This window comes from Brienomyrus brachyistius, chromosome 14 (assembly GCF_023856365.1).
Source record: "Brienomyrus brachyistius isolate T26 chromosome 14, BBRACH_0.4, whole genome shotgun sequence".
NCBI classification, from domain to species: domain Eukaryota; kingdom Metazoa; phylum Chordata; class Actinopteri; order Osteoglossiformes; family Mormyridae; genus Brienomyrus; species Brienomyrus brachyistius.
The window spans coordinates 6287089-6306936 of NC_064546.1; the positions used below are offsets into that span (position 1 = coordinate 6287089).

Sequence of the window (19848 nt, forward strand, 5' to 3'; positions counted from 1 at the left end):
CTGAGAAAAGCCTTTTATGGTTCGCATGAGCTGAAAAGATCACTGCAGATCCCTTTCATGCTAGCCATGGACTGCAAGATCATTGCATATTCTTTTCAAGCTGGCCACGAGCTGAGAAGATCATTGCAGATCCCTTTCATGTTTGCCATGAGCCAAGAAGATCATTTAATTCCCTTTCATGCTGGCTATGAAGTGAAATCATTGTAGATCACTTTCCTGCTAACCAAGAGCTGAGAAGATTACTGCAGATTCCTTTCATGCTGGCCATGAGCTGAGAAGATCATTGTAGATCCCTTTCATGCTGGCTATGAAGTGAAATCATTGTAGATCCCTTTTATGCTGACCATGAGCTGAGAAGATTACTGCAGATCCCTTTCATGTTTGCCATGAGCTGAGAAGATCATTGCTGATCCCTTTTATGCTGGCTATAAGCTGAAAAGATCATTCCAGATGCTTTTCGTGTTGGCCATGAGCTGAGATCATTGTAGATCCCTTTCATAATTGATAATAATAGATACTTTATTAATCCCCTTGGGGAAACTCTCTTTACCCCTCCCCCAACTTGCTCTTTGTAGGTGAGAGTAAGCTGGCCACGAAGGGCAGCCACCTGTTGCAGCACCCAGGGAGCTGGGGGTTAAGGGTCTTGCTCAGGGACCCGCAGACATGCTGAAGCTGGTTTCAAACTGGCGATATTCTGATCACAGCACAGCCCACTGAGCCATATGCTGCTATGATGTGAGAAGATCATTACAGATCCCTTTCATGCTGGCCACCAGCTATTCCAAACACTCCTTTCTGTTAAATGCTACAGGTTCATAAAATTGAACTCTACCCAAGGATTCTCCGAAGAGACACAGTACTGAAGGAATTTAGTCTTCGTCTCAGCTCACTGGATAGTGTCCATGTCTCACAGCCATACAGCAAGACTAAGGACCCCAGGACTCTTAAGACATGGACCTTCGTCTTCTTGCAAAGATATCGGGAGTACCAAATACCCCTTTCCAGCGACCTCATGACCTCCCATGCTCTTTCAATCTGTCTGCTGGTTTCATAGGAAGAATCACCAGAGACGTGATTGTCACTGCCAAGGTATGTAAATCTCTTGACAAGGTCGACACTCTCCCTGCAGGCAAACATACTACTGATGTCTGTGCTTAAGAAGTCATTAAATGCCTGAATCTTGGTCTTTATCCAGGACACCCGCAATCCCAGAAACTCAGACTCCTTCCTCAGTCTCTCGAGAGCCCCAATCAGAGCCTCCATTGACTCTGCTAAGATCACACCGCAGTCAAACCCCAGAATCAACTGGGAAGAATTGGGAAGGTTCTCCCTCCACTCTGCACAGCACTCACAGTACCAGTGTACAGGCCAGCCATGACGTCCAGCAACTTCAGGGGGATCCCGTGAAGTCACGGATGTCCCACGGGGCAATTAGGTAAACTGAGTCGAATGCTTTACAAAAATCAACAAAGGCTGCAAAGAACCTCTGTCGATATTCACGCTTGCTGAAGGGTCAGCTTTAAACAACTGTATCCGGCCCAGCGGGTCACAACTCCAGTGTCATCCGTAAGGACCGTCCCATCACCCGCCCTGTCTGCAAGTCTCAGAGTAACAGATTCAGCTATGTGTAATGCTTTGATTCCTCTTTAAGTAGGATGTGGGTCACTAGACTACAGATGGTATATCACCTACTCACAAATTCGTCTAACAACTGCCCCCTTATCTGCCCTCAGAGCCCTCACAGCTGTCCTTCTTAGTTCCCATTACAGATGGGTGTTGCCACCAAGTCATGTGCTGCAACTCCTCTTGATAATATTCAGGGTGCCCTGTGAGATGAAACACCACCTTCTAGGAACACTGGCAACACCAACACAACCCTCGGCAACTTTCAGGGTCTTATCACAGAAGGTCTCCCACATCACATTAGATTCAGCAGTCACACCAAAGTCTGAAAGTCAGAAACAGGTGGATCTTGGAGTCTGATTGAGTCCAGCCTCATTCTCCTAGTAGGTGGTAGCCTACTGGATCTAAGCTGAATCTTCAGAGTAGTAACAACAAGTCTGTGGTTAGAATTCACAAACTGGGCACTTCTGTAGACCCTGTAGTTCTGCAGGAGGCTCCAGCACCACCAGTATTAGAGTACCAAGTCCAATGATGCGGCTCAGGGCATTAGAACCAGAACACAGCGACCCGCAGCCCCTGACCTTTCGCAAAGTAAAGGAACATGGAGCCACTTTCACCTCCAATCCTCATAACCAGCTCTGTCAGTGGCAGTGGTCGCATTGAAGTCACCCACAACCAGAGGAGTGTCACCCTTCAACCACTGAGCGAAGTTGCAAGTAAAATGTCTCCCTCAACAAGACATCACTCACTGCAGTCGGAGCATACACTTGAGGGTTGCCTCAAACTGGGACCTGAGTGCAGCCATGCAGCAGGCGACACCTCAGCATCACACCAGTCCCGATCCACAACAGGCCTGACCCTATTAGCTCTCCGATGGTTTCGATTCATGGTGTGCGCAGCCTTCCTGTGGGCGGCTGCAGCAGAGCTACTCCCACGGAGAGCAGAAGAGTATCTAGCTTGTTTAATTTGAGCAGTTGTGAGTTGTTTTACAGTGGCTGGAGTACCATTCCTGCCACCACCCCCCAAAAAATTGTTTCCTTGCAAGTTGGAGGACCGTTTGCAGGGCCAAATGCAGTTTAGTGTCATACACAGGACATAGTATATTTTCTTTATTGCTATTCTGTACCTTTCAGTAAACAGCACTGTGAGTACTCTCAAAGTTTATACAGCAGTAGAAGCTGGCAATGAACTGTTAAACTTTGTTAATCTCATGTAGAAATTTGTTAAAGCGATCACACCCCAGATGGGACTCGAACCCACAATCCCTGGCTTAGAAGGCCAGTGCCTTATCCATTAGGCCACTGGGGCTGCTTTTTTGTGATCTTAGCCTATACTAAAGAATATCAAAGTACTCTGCAGCCTACATCTATGGTATGCTAAATACACATGAAATGTTTATTTTATTTAAGAGAGAGGGAAACTGATATCTGCATATGTGATTTATATTTTGAATGTTTCCTTTTTGCAGAAATGTATTGCCCTAACAGCACTACAGAGAAGTAAAGCAGAGCACAAGGTGGCTCCTTCAACCTCCAGACATTTAACTTGACTATTTCAAAAATCCTTATCTGCAGGTGTGGTACCCTCAGACTGGAAGCACACAAATATAACACAGTTTCACAAAAGGAGATAGAAGTGACCCTTTACACTATAGACCAATTAGCTTAACGTGTATAAATGAAAAATTGATAGAGGCAATAATCTTCTTTTTTTTTAGAAAGCAATTTTAAAACATTAGACTAAATTTTGAATTTCTTGGCAAATGTTTAAGAATGTAAAAATTTAAAATTTATTTACTTTCTTTGCTGCTTGTTATTTTAATAATTAAGCCAAATTTAGTGCTGTTTTGTCATATGATTAGGATTGCTGCACATTTATCACTTACGGTATTTAATGTAATTAAACTTAACCATATAATTTCCATAGTACTATAATTTTACTTTATGAAAGGTATAAAAAGATTAACACATCTTATTTATACTATATGTTGTACTGTTTAGGGGCGGCATGGTGGTGCAGTGGTTAGCACTGTTGCCTCACACCTCTGGGACCAAGGTTCGAATCTCTGCCTGCGTCACATGTGTGTGGAGTTTGCATGTTCTCCCCCCGTCGTTGTGGGGTTTCCTCCAGGTACTCTGGTTTCCCCCCCACAGTCCAAAAACATGCTGAGGCTTATTGGACTTAGTATAGTATATTATATTCTTAACAAAAAAAAAAGTTTCCACTGAGTTTAATTTATACAATAACATTCAAGGAGGAGTGTAGTTGAACTCTAGTATATCACAAGTATGTTTTTATACAACAGGTCATAGTGTGCCCTGCGATGGGCTGGCCTCCCATCCTGGGTTGTTCCCATTGCTTCCAGGATAGGCTCCGGACCCCCTACGACCCAGTAGGATAAGCGGTTTGGAAAATGGATGGATGGATGGATGTTGTACTGTTTTGCTACAAACAGTAAACAGAAATTTTGGAAATTTATGCTGTGTGTGTGTAATGTTTCTTGCACTATTCTATACTCGGGTCAGATCGCCAGTGCTTTGCTATCTTTATGTAGCCCTATTTTGCTTTGTGAGCATTATTTATTTTATTTTTCAGAGCTCTATGGATTTGTTTAGTGGAGTCTGTGGCTGTTGATTTTAGGGACATCAACAAAAATCTGTCCATCCTTAATAATCTGCCTTCCACCCCCTATTTTGTACCACTTGAAATATCCTCAACCTACATGGCATTAAATATCAGCCATTAAACTTAAAACTATTAAAATATAATTCTATAATGTAATATGTTTTTCTAGTGTTGATTTTATTCCTCATTACCAGACTTGATTACATTTTTAAAACTAAAATTGCCTTCTCTAAAATCTTTGTTTTGTTTTACTACGTACTAGTCTAATTATTACAAATATTGTTTTTTTCCCAAGGTGTTTAATCCAGAATGAGGGTCAAAAGTTGAAGGGACACACAAGAAGCAGCTCACTGTGAACCCAAAAGTCATGCCGTCGATCTCTGACTTCTCTGACCATGAGTGGAGAGAGTCACTTTGAAGGTACAGTAATTCTATGCACATGCATATGATTTAAGAGGTGGACTTTTTCATGATTTTTTTAAATTTTTGGTTGAAAAGTATTTGAGTGCAACTTCTTTTGTTATAGAAATGTACCAACATTTAAGAAATTGTTTAAAAAATGTGCTAATACTTGTTAGTTGGTACTGTTGACTTTCATGCACACACCGAAAAAATACACCAACAAAATGTCTTATATTCTTGTTATAATAATTTAATAGACTGTTAAAATATTAAGTTTGTTTCCTGTTTGCTTATGTACAACATTAATATTTTTTAAAGGGGTACTAATCTCCAGTGTACATGTTTGGCAAAATATGCATGACAACAAAATGTAGTAGACGTCTGCTATGTAAAAGCAAGGTTTATGAAATAATAAGTTAAATTCCATTGAATTCACGGTTAAAAAGTGGCAGCTGTGGTATCCAGAACTTAACTGTAAATAATACAGTTCTGATAATAGTACAAAAAGATTCTAGATACTGTCTATTTAACAGTAAATAATTGTTTTCAATGTAGAATCGAACAGGTGTTTACAGGTGTTAAATATATTAAATTTAACTTTAAATAACAATATTATATTCTGTATTCATAAAGATTAAATGCAAATTTTACAGTGTTTGCAAAGAAACATTATGGTTACATTCTGTATTTGAATAAGATATTAACCATCCATCCATCCATCATCTTCCGCTTAATCCGGGGTCGGGTTGCGGGGGCAGCAGTCTCAGCAGGGAAGCCCAGACTTCCCTCTCCCCGGCCACTTCATCCAGCTCCTCTGGGGGGATCCCGAGGCGTTCCCAGGCCAGCCGAGAGACATAGTCTCTCCAGCGTGTCCTGGGTCTTCCCCGGGGTCTCCTCCCAGTGGGACATGCCCGGAACACCTCCCCAGGGAGGCGTCCAGGAGGCATCCTAATCAGATGCCCGAGCCACCTCATCTGGCTCCTCTTGATGCGGAGGAGCAGCAGCTCTACTCTGAGTCCCTCCCGAATGACTGAGCTCCTCACCCTATCTCTAAGGGAGAGCCCAGCCACCCTGCGGAGGAAACTCATTTCGGCCACTTGCACCCGCGATCTCGTTCTTTCGGTCACTACCCATAGCTCATGACCATAGGTGAGGGTAGGAATGTAGATCGACTGGTAAATCGAGAGCTTTGCCTTTTGGCTCAGCTCTCTCTTCACCATGACAGACCGATGCAGCGCCCGCATGACGCCGCACCGATCCGCCTGTCGACCTCCCATTCCATCGTTCCCCCACTCGTGAACAAGATCCCGAGATACTTAAACTCCTCCCCTTGGGGAAGGACCCCATCCCCAACCCGGAGAGAGCATTTTACCCTTTTCCGGCTGAGAACCATGGTCTCGGATTTGGAGGTGCTGATTCTCATCCCAGCCGCTTCACACTCGGCTGCGAACTGCTCCAGTGAGAGCTGAAGATCACGGTCCAATGAGGCCAACAGAACCACATCATCTGCAAAAAGCAGCGACCTAATCCTGAGGTCACCGAACCGGACACCCTCAACGCCCTGGCTGCGCCTAGAAATTCTGTCCATTAAAGCTATGAACAGAATCGGTGACAAAGGGCAGCCCTGACGGAGTCCAACCCTCACCGGAAACAAGTCCAACTTATTGCTGCCCATGCGGACCAGGCTCTGGCACCGGTCATACAGGGACCGAACCGCCCTTAAAAGGAAGCCTGGTACCCCATACTCCCGGAGCACTCCCCACAGGACTCCCCGAGGGACACGGTCGAATGCCCTCTCCAAGTCCACAAAACACATGTAGACTGGTCGGTTAACTCCCATCAACCCTCCAAAACCCTGCGGAGAGTATAGAGCTGGTCCACTGTTCCATGGCCAGGGCGAAAACCACACTGCTCCTCCTGAATCTGAGGTTCGACAATCCGGCGGACCCTCCTCTCCAGGACCCCCGAATAGACCTTCCCAGGGAGGCTGAGGAGTGTGATCCCCCTATAGTTGGAGCACACCCTCCAGTCCCCTTTCTTAAAGAGGGGGACCACCACCCCGGTCTGCCAGTCCAGAGGCACTGCCCCCGAAGTCCACGCGATGCCGCAAATGCGTGTCAGCCAGGACAGCCCCACAGCATCCAGAGCCTTGAGGAACTCCGGGCGAATCTCATCCACCCCCGGGGCCTGGCCACTGAGGAGCTTTTTGACCACCTCAGTGACCTCCGGCCCAGAAATAGGCGAGTCCACCCCCAAGTCCCCACACTCTGCTTCCATATCGGAAGGCGTGTCGGTGGGATTCAGGAGGTCTTCGAAGTATTCTTTCCACCGACCCAAAACATCCCGAGTTGAGGTCAGCAGCGCACCATACCCACCATAAATAGTGTTGATGCTGCACCGCTTCCCCGCCTGGAGCCGCCGGATGGTGGACCAGAATCTCCTCAAAGCCGTCCGGAAGTCGTTCTCCATGGCCTTGCCAAACTCCTCCCACACCCGAGTTTTTGCCTCAGCAACCGCCAAAGCCACATTCCACTTGGCCTGCCGATACCTGTCAGCTACGTCTGGAGTCCCACAGGCCAAAAAAGCCCGATAGGACTCCTTCAGCTTGACGGCACCCCTTACCACCGCTGTCCACCAGCGGGTTCGGGGATTGCCGCCGCGACCACCTTACGGCCGCAGCTCCGGTCAGCCGCCTCCACAATGGAGGCACGGAACATGGCCCATTCGGACTCAATGTCCCCCGCCTCCACCGGGATATGGGAGAAGTTCTGCCGGAGGTAGGAGTTGAAACTCTCCCTGACAGGGGATTCCGCCAGACGTTCCCAGCTGACCCTCACTATATGCTTGGGCCTGCCAGGCCTGGCCGGCTTCCTCCCCCACCAGCGGAGCCAACCCACCACCAGGTAGTGATCGGTTGACAGCTCCCAATCACGCCCCTCCAGGTCTCACTGTCATTGCCCACGTGAGCATTGAAGTCCCCCAGCAGAACAAGAGAGTCCCCAGGAGGAGCGCTCTCCAACACCCCTTCCAAGGACTCCAACAAGGGTAGGTATTCTGAACTGCCGTTTGGCGCATAAGCGCAAACAACAGTCAGAACCCGTCCCCCCACCTGAAGGCGAAGGGAGGCTACCCTCTCGTCCACTGCGGTAAACCCCAATGTACAGGCACCCAGCCTGGGGGCAATAAGTATGCCCACGCCTGCTCGGCGCCTCTCCCCGTGGGCAACTCCAGAGTGGAAAAGGGTCCAACCCCCCTCAAGGAGACGAGAGAGACGAGTCCGACTATATCCAGCCGGAACTTCACAACCTCGCGCACCAGCTCAGGCTCCTTCCCCATCAGAGAGGTGACATTCCATGTCCCTAGAGCTAGCTTCTGTAGCCGAGTACTGGACCGCCAAGGTCCCTGCCTTTGGCCACCGCCCAGATCACATCGCACCCTACCCCTATGGCCTCTCCCATGGGTGGTGAGCCCATTGGAGGGGGGACCCACGTGCCTTGTTCGGGCTGTGCCCGACCAGGCCCCATGAGTGTAGGCCTGGCCACCAGGGGGGGGCCCCGGTGACCCGCGTCCGGGCAAGGGAAACCGTGAATCCAAAGTCTTTTTCTTCTTAAGGGGTCTTCTGAGCTGCACTTCATCTGGTTCCTCACCCAGGACCTGTTTGCCTTGGGTGACCCTACCAGGGGCATAAAGCCCCAGACAACATAGCTCCTGAGGTCACAGGAACACGCAAACCCCTCCACCACAATAAGGTGTCGGCTCCAGGAGAGGCAAGATATTAACCGTGAAATTTATTTTATCCACAGTTTTGTTCTGTAATTACAAAATTTCTCTGACCATATATTTCAGTAATGTTCTGGATGCCAGTTGCCAGTTTACTGTAAATTTAACAAAAAAAAACAATTATAGTGATGTCTTGCTGTTTTGCCAATGAAAGGATCAATAAGAGGGGAAGATAGTGAGGTGTCACTGGTTATTCATGTGGTATTTATTTTTGTTGCCTGACCCTTAAATGATCACCAGTTTAAAGCACTGTTAGACGAAGTTGGGACAAATTATCCCAGTTTGCTTTTGCACAGTATTATGCATTAGTTGGCAAGGGGGAAAGTGCTTCACCATTTTGAAGCCTGCCTGAGCAGGACTTTTCTCTAAATTAAATGTGTTGATCATCCTGAATTTCGCTATCTTGTGAATATCACTGCTCATCTAAATTAACTAAATATGAAAATGCAGGACACTGTTGCTTCTTCAACAGGCAGTGTTTGCATTCGAAAGCAAGCTAGAACTTATAAATCAGGGATATTCAAACTGGTTGTCTTCTGCATTTTGAAAGACTGGGAGAATTCAGAGATGCCTGCCTAGCAAGTGACCCCACTCAACATTTTGATTTCCAGCACCTAGAGAGTGATCTTTCTCACATCTGAAGAACATAAAGATCAATCTAAGGTTACGTTTAACTGATGGGAGCGTCAATGCGTGCATGAAGCTTTACCGCATCACATATGAACCCTACTACAAGGCCATCAGCAAAACCATGCAACACCAGAAGTCGCATTAATGGCAAGAAGTATTCAGTTAATAGGTTGTGACAACAATAATGCTTAGTCATAATCTCTGACATAGTATAGTAATTAAAATGTAGGCTTAACATCAAAAATAGACTAATCAAATTGTATTAACCATGTTATGGCTCTCAAAGGAAACAAACCAAAAAAATAGCTGGTGTTTATGGCCCTTGTAGCTAAAAAGGTTCTCTATCCCTGGTTTAAAGTAAAGTCAATTTGTATCTCTTACGCAAAGGAGAAAAAAGCCCAAGTTATCATGATAACAAGAGAAATCATTGACCTCACCTGTACTGATGGTCTAAACGCTAAAGGAAAAAAACGTATCACACAATTTCCAAAATAAACTTTATGAAGAGAAAGCTAAAGGGGTCCAGATCACAATGGATGGAACAAGGTGGAAAAAAATAGTAGTTATTTCTTTAATTTAGAGAAAAGGGGGTGCAGAATATGTCAGGAGTCGCGGGTAAGTGATGGGCAGGCAAGCTGGCAGGAAACAGGCAAGGAGGCGAAAGACGGGGAAAACGGGGATTTATTGTGGGGAAAGCCAGGCAAACAGCGAGGAAACATCGGAAGTAAACGAACATCAATGACGGACAAAAACCAGGGCAAGACACGGACTGAAATAGACAAGACTGGGCACAAATAATCAGACACAGCTGGGCAAGATCTGGGAAGCACACATGGATAATCAGGGGGCGTGGCACACACGAGGATCGGACGAGCCGGGCATGACAGAATACTAAAAGAAAATTGATTATTAAATGATAGAATTAAAGAATATCAAAATATTTCTGACTTCACAGGCCGGTTTCATAAAAATCTTTATTCGTTAGATGAGTGATCCAACACAATTTGTCCCTGCCCAAAAAGTTAGCAAATAGTTTATATCAAATATTACATCTAGAATTGTGCCCAAACAACTCCAGCTTTGATTTATGGGCCCAGGGGACACAGTTCCAGCAGTATTTTCCCTCATGCTAAGTTACAAGATGGCAAAATTCATTCTTGAGTTGATATATGGTTCAAAATTGAATACCCGTTCACATTTCTGAGGTGGATTCTGGGAACAGGTACTACATATCAGTATACAAAACACCTAAAATCCACATAAAGGAGCAATCTTGAACTGTATGAGGTTTATATTTGAACGGTGACTTGATGCTTGTAAACATGAGGGAGAAATGAAATGTGGATCATACAGGCCATGATAGGATGGTTAGGATGGATGGAAATTATTCTGCCTATAAACTGTAAGTACTGGACCTTAAAGCAAGCAATTTTGTTTAGTAATTACAATGTGTCAGTATATTACATTTTTAACAAAAAAAAAAAGTTTCCACTGAGTTTAATTTATACAATAACATTCAAGGAGGAGTGTAGTTGAACTCCAGTATATCACGGGTATGTTTTTATACAACAGGTCATAGTGTGCCCTGCGATGGGCTGGCCCCCCATCCTTCGCTTCTTCCGAAGGTACAGCGAACATGTAAGTTGCATCATTTACGTGAATTATACAAGTGCTTTTAGTGCAAAAGTTAATATTTTACATAAAATCTCATTTTCAGAAACATCATAAGTTAAATAGAATGATTGCTTTGTAGTCTTTGTAGTCACACAAAAAAAAGTGTCATAAAAGTATCCAAAAATGCTAAAAGAACAATGCTGTTACCAAAAGTTCACATATATTTATAAAGACAAGTTTTTTCAGTAGCAAACAAAAGTAGAAAACAAGTGACATTTGAACTGCTTATTCAAATTCTCAGTTATCCATGAACTGAAGAGATATATTTTTATCGTATTTCCTCAGTGAAGACTCTATAACATCACATCTCAGACACCAATGGTTAAGTTTAAGCAACAGTTCTTAGATTCACCTGTAGAGTCCCCCCTAGTGGAGCAGGTGATACCTCAGCACAACACTAGTTCAAATAGAATGGAACAGTGTGAAGTTTTTGGAATGCCAATCCTGCCACCAACCCCCAAATTTTCCCTGGAAGTTAGAGGACCTGCTTGCAGGGCTAGATATATTAATGTCATATCCAGGACAAAGCAATTTTAGTTTAAGGGCACTGTTCAAGGGCCCAACAGAGTAGAAACGATCTGGGCATTCCCAAAATTCGACGCAGCAACCTTCGAATTGCCAGCCCACATCGCTAGCCTCAGAGTAATCACTGCATCGCTTTGGTAGTTTCAAAACGATCCATCGTGGTGTCCGTTTTTTTTTTTTTTTACATGGCCTGGCATTTTAACACTTTTTTATATCCACTGTGACTGTTGTATAAAATTTTATCATTTGCGCATCATAACATTACATGCAACACGTTATTACATTATGCACTCATCATTCTTATTACATTATTGGCAGATTAAAAAAACATATAACAATTTCATTATGTGCAGTTATTACAATTGCATTGCAATATGACAGAACATGCATTGTTTTTCAGCAGGATTTAATGGTTAAAGTAGAACATTCAGATGATACTCCATTAAAATCTATACAGCAAAATGTCTTCAAACTCAAGGTATAGTAAGGGTAATAATTAGTCTATCACATGGTATTGCGCTTTCTAACAGACATTTTGACATTGACAAGATAAATTGCTGTCAATATGGAAGAACATGCATTGTTTTTCTATAAGTCCTAATGGAAAATATCAATTTTAGAGGGCATTATTTAAAAAAAAATGTACAATAAAATACCTTCAAGCTCAGAATATTGTATGAATAATCAGCCATCCACCCATTTTCCAAACCGCTTATCCTACTGGGTCGCGGGGGGTGCGGAGCCTATCCAGGAAGCAATGGGCACGAGGCAGGGAACAACCCAGGATGGGGGGCAGCCCATCACAGGGCACACTCACACATGCACTCCTACGGGCAATTTAGCAACTCCAATTAGCCTCAGCATGTTTTTGGACTGTGGAGGGAAACCAGAGTACCCGGAGGAAACCCCACGACGACATGCAGAGAACATGCAAACTCCACACACATGTGACCCAGGCGGAGACTCAAACTCGGGTCCCAGAGGTGTGAGGCAACAGTGCTAACCACTGCACCACTATGCCGCCCCACACCGTATCATATAAGCACAAAAATTGACTAAATAAACAGCTGTTCAAGAATCAGAAAGTAAGTAAGGAAATAGAATAAGTATCATGTCGTTTTTAAATATGCATACATGAATATATCCTTTGTCACTAGTTCTGTTTAGCTTGCATGCATACCTTTTGAAATAAATCAAAAATAAAATAAAAGTGAACAAACGTGAAAAATAGTCACAACATCGACCTCATGTTTCGCAGCTCAGAGATACCCACTCCTGTAGCCACCTATATAATTTGAAAACTTTGATTTAAAAAAAAATAATAATACAAAAACAAGACGCCGGAAAAGAACAGAAAATGGAAATGCTATTGCCTTGAAAAAGTCAGCTGCAGCATTACATCACAAACATAGATTACGGTGTAACACCTGTTCAGGCTTTGAACTCAGAATTGCTCGCTAAACTGGCTAGTGGAATACCCCCTAGTGTGCATATTTAAATATAACTAAAGTATCAAGTTGAGTCAAGTGGTTCGTTCAAACAAAACCTTGGTCTGGATTTTTTTTTACTTTCTCGACCTGAAATTTCCACCTTTGAGTATAATGGTGAATGATAACATACCTTATGGGACTTTCGCAGCGCTAGCTTCTGAGTTCCCAGTACGTTGCTTCGTTTCTATTGGCTATGTGGGTATTTGTCACAGCGCGCAGCAGTCGAAATTTAATGAGGCGCCCAACTGAGCTCCTTTGATTGGCCAAAAGGATTCTGTGATCTTTGAACAGCGTCTGCTGCTGACTCTACAACAGTGGTGGCCAATCGTATCTATAAAATATGCAGGTTTTTGGGATAACCTTTAGGTCTGGGTTTGTTCAAACCCATATTGTGAGGACTCTTCAGCAAATCAGTCCTCTAATTAGTTTTGAAAAGCAGTGAAAAGTTGCGTACACAATGGCCTGTTCTGGATAAGATTGGCCGCATCTGCTGTACCGGTACACAGATCACTTTTGCTCCACGTTTCACTGAGATACGTGGTGCAAAAGTGACAGAGTGCTTGCATGAATTCACATATTGATATGTGGATGTGTACTCCAAGTTCAAGTTTTTCGATACGGGTGTATAACTGTTTTGCATCATATTCGGTGCAGAAACAGTAGCAAAACGGTTAGCATATGAGTTTCTTTATTTGTGATGCATAACATGGGATTTGTGCACCTAGCTGCAAAGAAGAATTTAAGTAGGCGTGATTTGTTTGGAGGGGGGCAGAATCTTGGGACTTCAAATATACTAATACACTCAATCCTTTAAGAACGACGCGGTATTTTCACAACATTCCCAGAAATACAGTTCAGCACTCCTCTCACTGGGCACTTGAGCCATAAACCGTTTGCGCATGTGTATGTCAGTCATCAGATCTACGCATGCTCATAATAGTTCTCGCGTTGCTAGTCTTGAACGATCGGTCGAAACCACTTTTCACAAAATTGGGTGACGGTCTTTTGGCTACGTTGACGGAATATGGCGTTCACATTCGCGGCCTTTTGTTATATGTTGGCGTTGCTACTTACAGCAGCTCTCATTTTCTTCGCCATTTGGCACGTAAGTGAGCAATATACTGCTATCGGCATGAAAAGAATGTAAACGTCTTTCGATTTGGGCTTCGGGGAAATTTGTTCTTAGGATATATTCCTTACCATAGGAAATCAGCGGATTGAATCGTTAGAAATAATGTCTCGCATTCTTAGCCACAGTTATCAATTAAATGATTGCATACATACATACATACATATATATATATATATATATATAGTGCATATACCCACGTGAATATTTGCTGAGGAATGTTAACACTATTCCATCGACGGTGTATGTATGGTATAAATAGCAGTATTGACTAGTAATTTCGCTGTTTATTTTTTCTTTTGAATTCGTTCATTATACAGTGCTTTGTATGTTACGTGTTTATATGCTTACTGTGCATTGTTCGTCAAATATAAAAGCAGAAAGATTTTTTTTTTTGCATTATGAAATGCTAACAAGGAAGCCGGTTGGCTCATGTAGGGGCACGCCTGATTTTGGTTATGCAATCACTTATTAAAATGAGGGGGAAAAAACTCGTAATTTGACCAAAAATCGTCATAAATATAGTTATTTGAAATTATGAAAGCCGAACCTGTAGAAATGTATTCTTGGACTTCAGCCAGATATGCTGGGATTTGCTTTCAAACCGCGGTATGTTTTAATGGCAGGAGCGTGTGAAGTTTTGTGCTTCGGTTTACGAAATGATTGGCTTGTGTTAGTATGGCCAACTAACGTATGATTAACTGTAACATTTAAAATTTGAATGACGAAGCACATGTTTGTTAGGCTGGGCAATTTCGTGTACATTCTTTTTATTTTTTTTTAAACAATATGAACTTTGTTTGACAGATTATAGCATTTGATGAACTGAAGACAGACTACAAGAATCCAATAGATCAATGTAATACGTTGAATCCGGTAAGATGCTTCAGTCATATATTAAAGTAACATCTGCTTTTTCCTAATGTTTTTTCATGTGTTTGCTTAATTGACATCTGCACTCTCTTGCTTGATATTCTGACTGTTATTAATCTCGTGTGATCTTGTCAGCTGTCCAAAACTAACATTTTTATGATCTGCTTTTTGCATTTTCATTTTATGGCAAAAGACAGTTGAAAAGGTCAAAAAGATTAAAAGAGTCAAAATTGCATTAAAGGTTTGTACCCAGTCTTCAGTAAAAATGCTCATTTGATTCCGTCCAGTCTGTCATTTGCACGGAGGAGTGTTTGCAAGAATTTTTTTTAGTTAACAAATGGAAGATGAGCGTTTAGCTCTTTATTTTTGGGTGGATTTCAGTGCACAAGTGCAGCAGAATAATATGTATGTTATGCTTGCTACATCTTAAACAGTTTCCATTAAGTGTCATAGGCACGCAAAGCACTTCTGTAGTCTTCAAGGATGAATTTTCAGTAGGGATTAATTTAGATTATGAAGTTAGATGAAACGGAGGCAGACCACGAAACTGTTAGAGACTACAAATTTCTCTTCTGCATGATCATATGTCTGTTTGACCTGTTGTGTTGCATGATTAATTCTGTTAATAAAGAGCTTGTTCACCAATGGGTTATGAGAGTATTTCTCTGGCATATAAGGTGAGCTTGCATTGTTTCAATATTTCCCCATTGAGGGATAATATAATGTTCAGTCTTAACATCACCCAGAAGACAGGAAATTTGATCAGTTATATTTTCTAGCTAATAGTAACAGGTTGAGTAGTTTGCAGTTTTGTTTACTTCCTTTGCAAAATAAGATTTATGGTATTGTTGATTTTCTGAGGAAGTGATGTTAACTGAAAAAGAAACTTGTAAATGCTCCACGCATGAATAATTTAATAACCTTATCCCTTTAATTAAATGTCACTTGGTTCTTTATCCAGGGACAAGTGGTAGACTTTAGAGTATTCTACCACTAGATTGGAATTGAGCTATATCCATTTAACCCTACTCAATACTAAACCATTATGCCAATTGAGGGTTGCTTTTCTGCTAGGTTTGCCACTAAAGAAATAGTGACCGAATCTCATCAATACAAGACACAATGCCTTACATCAGTCTTATGCTTGTAAGGATGTTACTTGTGGAGCAATCCTGGACATAATTTCTGTAGCTGGTTAGAATGTGTGCATATATTCAGTATAGTGTTGCCTTTTCTGGTTTGAAAAGATTTTTACAACTTCAGTCTACTAAAATATTCATATTTCTTCCTACCTCTATTTCCTAATTGAGACTGTATTCAGGGTTATGTGTAGTGCTCTTTTCAGTGCATGGTTTCCATGTGGTGACTCCATCTGCCTTCTGCTGTGTTCCAAACTTTGCACCAGCTCTTAAAATTATTGACTGAACAATTACATTGCTTTGCTTGCTTTGCTCGGAGTATGGATGGTGAGCTGTGTGCTGCATTAATAATCTGATTTTATAAGCTCTGTGTGTGGTGCTATGTTTGCAGCCTCTGAGGACTTTTAAAACAAACTGTTTTGCACTAAACTGCAAGTTGTTACTGGGTGGAAATCATACTTGGGGGAAAAAAAACTTAAAGCCTTTTTATTGTTGGACTAATTTTCTTGCTGGCCTGTTTTCAGCTGGTTCTCCCAGAGTACCTCATCCACGTCTTCTTCTGTATAATGTTCCTCTGTGCAGCTGAATGGCTCACCCTGGGGCTGAATATGCCTTTGCTGGCATACCATGTCTGGAGGTAGGCTTTTCTTGAGTCTGTCGGTATTCTTGAAATGTCACTTATAGGCTTTCATTTACAAAGAGTAGAAGTTGTAGAGTTCCACAATGATTGAAGAATTTAACACCTGTTTTTTGTTATAACTAGGAATTTAAAGAGTAAACGAGTATAAATTATAGTATTTTCTGTCTGATTTCTTAAAGGGGCACACATACTGCTAATCATTCCTTGTTTTTCCATATTAATACTTCTTCAGATACATGAGTCGACCAGTGATGAGTGGTCCAGGGCTTTATGATCCAACTACAATAATGAATGCTGATATCCTTGCCTACTGCCAGAAAGAAGGCTGGTGCAAACTTGCTTTCTATCTGCTGTCTTTTTTCTATTATCTCTATGGGTAAGTAGATATTTTTGGGTGTTTTTGAATAGATTTTATTAAATTTGGAATTTCTCATGTTTATTAAATTACCATTTATCTTTCACGTTTTGCAAAGAGAATTGGAATCTTGTCATTAGCAGTCACTTATTTTTCCATCATTTTAGGATGATCTATGTACTTGTGAGCTCCTAAGTAGAAGTGTCTGCTGCCAGAAGGGGAGAAGGACGACAGAAATGCATGCAGGACACAAACTTGTTTTATTTATTTGGGGGGAACAAAGGCATCTTATCATGCAATCCCATATGATGTTCAGTACTTAATAAATTTTAACCTTTTCAAGGAACACTTTGTGCCAATTATCCACTGTTTTGCATAACAAATAATGCAGCTACGCATTTTGTATGTAATTGGAAATTGAATACATTCATCTGTTTCTTAAATGTTTCACTTTCCACTTCTCCAGTGGAATTGGCAGTACTGCTCTCACCCCCAAATTTAAGTCGAATTATGAGAGGTAGAGTTTAATTAAAACATTTCCAGAATGATATAAACTTATGCAAGATCAACCCCTTATGCTTGTCTTTTTTTTTTTCTTTAAAAGTGTTTTTTTTTTTTTTTTTTTTTTTGAGTATCAGCTTCTCTTGTATTTGCTGTTGAATAACGTTATTGTTTAATATGAGCATCTAGGTTTGAACAATGTCGTATCTATAACACAGCCTTTGAGAATTGGGCAAAAATGCAGTGGTCTGCCTCATGCTTAATGTAGATAAATTGTATTTATTTAATATGATTAAATCTGTGACATTTAAAAATGGAATTATAGGTTGAAATTTCAATAAACTCTACCCCGAATTTGGTTACTTCATTATAGTTCACGTAACACTAGGGTGTACAGCAAAATAAATATGATGGCGTGAACATGGCCTGTATGCAAGTTAAAAAAAAAAAAAAAGCTGTGGTGTTCTGCATTTAGGTCTTTTCTAACTTGCTGTATATAATTTAAATATTAATTCTGGGTGGCCTGAGTGGTAAAGAGCCTGTGATAGGAACAAATCATAACATTCAACTTGACATGGGACTATAATAGCCCTTTTCCACCAATGCAGTGCTGATGCCGAGTAGGTATCTGGTTCCACACTTTTTCACTGCTGATTTATGTGATGACATACCCAGAAAACTGGTTCCAACCCAACTCCACTGATACACCATTCTGAAACTGGCAACCCATGATAGCATCTGAGGAGGGACTACAATGCACTGTAAACTTGTACTATTTATGAGTGTGTATCTGTGAATAATATTTTTGCAAACTGCAGCCTGGTTCTTCCCTGTTTCTCATTAATGAAGGGCTTCTTCTGCTTTATGGGACTTCAATTCTGCTTCTAGGAGGCTAATATGAAATGTCCTAGCGGTGTACTTCACAGCTGCACTTAATTCCCATTTCTTTTGAAGGGCCCTTGAGGTCGTCCACCGATCTATGAGGTGCTGTTGGATAAGTTAACGGTCACCTCTGGCATTAGAATGTCGCTTCTGCCCCGTTACTTGGCTGATTTTTGGTCATTCCCAGTGTCTTGTGCTTCACCTTATTCTTGTGTACTGCTGTCCTAGACATTTTGAATCTGGATGCAACCTCCTGCTCAGAGTAGGCTTCTGCCTGCAGAACTACCATTAAACCAGGATTTAAAAATGCAGGTTTGTTTAAAAACATAGACTGGTTTCTTAATTTTTTCTTTAATTTTTTGATTGTATGTAGTCAAATGACTCTGAAACTGAATTTTTGGTTAACTGTGTCCAGTTGAATCCAGGGAGTACTGTGCCCCAGACAATGGATGGTGCGCATTTTTTGTAGAATTGCAAAAATTCAGCAAGTGTTGTAAATATTAATTAGAAATGCTTTAAAATGTAGCTAGTTAATGAAGAAATGCTTTGACTAACTTAAGTCCTAGAGCTTAAATTAGCATTAACCTCAACATTCTCAATCAAAATATATTTAACAAGCTCAAAAATGTTATATGCCTGTTCTTTGTATTCACTGTTTGTGATAAATGTTAACCAGAAGAAATGTGGGCTGGTTCTCAAATTGTGCCACTTCAGCATCAGCTTGGCACAGCACGAGTGGAAAAGAGGTATATTCACATGTACACTAGTCACAAGTCATTCTTCTTAGAATTAAGCAAGTCATGGTCAATTCTTTAATTTCACCATCAGTACCTTTTATAAGTGTAATAATAATTAGTTGTATGAAATGTATGTAGCAGTGAATTTGATGCAAATTATGTTAACGAGCATTGATATTTGCATCTCACTTGGTAGTGTTCCTTTAGTGAACAGTTCAAATAAGCAGAAATTAAAGTGATTTTTTTGGATGTTGGATAAGTTATTACTACTCTACTAGAACAAAGAAAAATTCCCTTGAATTGAATTGAATTGAATTGTGTATGATCAATCAAAAAAATCTGCCAATAGGGCAGTGGTTCTCAAACTCAGTCCTCAGGCCCCACTGCCCTGCTTGTTTCCCAGCTATCCCTGCTCTACACACTGCTGATTACCTGGATCAGGTGTCTTCAGTCAATCAGAAGCTGAAAGACAGCTGGGACTTGTGTGTGGGGCAGGGATAGTAGGAAAACAAGCAGGGTAGTGGGGCCCGAGGACCGACTTTGAGAATCACTCAAAATTAGCAATTCGGGTAAGGAAAATTAACCCGAACTACATAATAGGCTAAACTTTATTTGATGCTTTATTACAAACATTGAGAATTCAGCTATTCTAGATATTATTACTGAAAACAAGTTCACTCTTCCTTCATTTAAGCTTAAGGTTAAAAGGTAAAATTAATGCCCAAGAATGAATATTAAACATTTCTAAGAATTGAGCTCTGATTACACAATATAAAGGTTGGTGTAACAGCCAACCTTCAGAGTCCTATTTAACAATACAAATGTCACTACCAATACACAATA

At 41.7% G+C, this 19848-nt stretch overlaps 1 protein-coding gene and 1 non-coding gene across 2 annotated transcripts; one reads left to right on the forward strand and one right to left on the reverse strand.

The window, feature by feature from the left end:
• Positions 1-2858: 2858 nt before the first annotated feature.
• trnar-ucu (transfer RNA arginine (anticodon UCU)) lies at positions 2859-2931 on the reverse strand. Its single transcript has one exon. It is a non-coding gene; the product is annotated as a tRNA-Arg (tRNA).
• A 10763-nt stretch (positions 2932-13694) lies between these two features.
• cnih1 (cornichon family AMPA receptor auxiliary protein 1) lies at positions 13695-18897 on the forward strand. The gene is made up of 5 exons (XM_048974197.1): positions 13695-13854; positions 14686-14754; positions 16415-16527; positions 16763-16906; positions 17053-18897. The coding sequence occupies exons 1-5, from the start codon at positions 13774-13776 to the stop codon at positions 17078-17080; spliced, it is 435 nt and encodes a 144-aa protein (XP_048830154.1). The 5' UTR covers positions 13695-13773; the 3' UTR covers positions 17081-18897.
• The last annotated feature ends 951 nt before the right edge of the window (positions 18898-19848 follow it).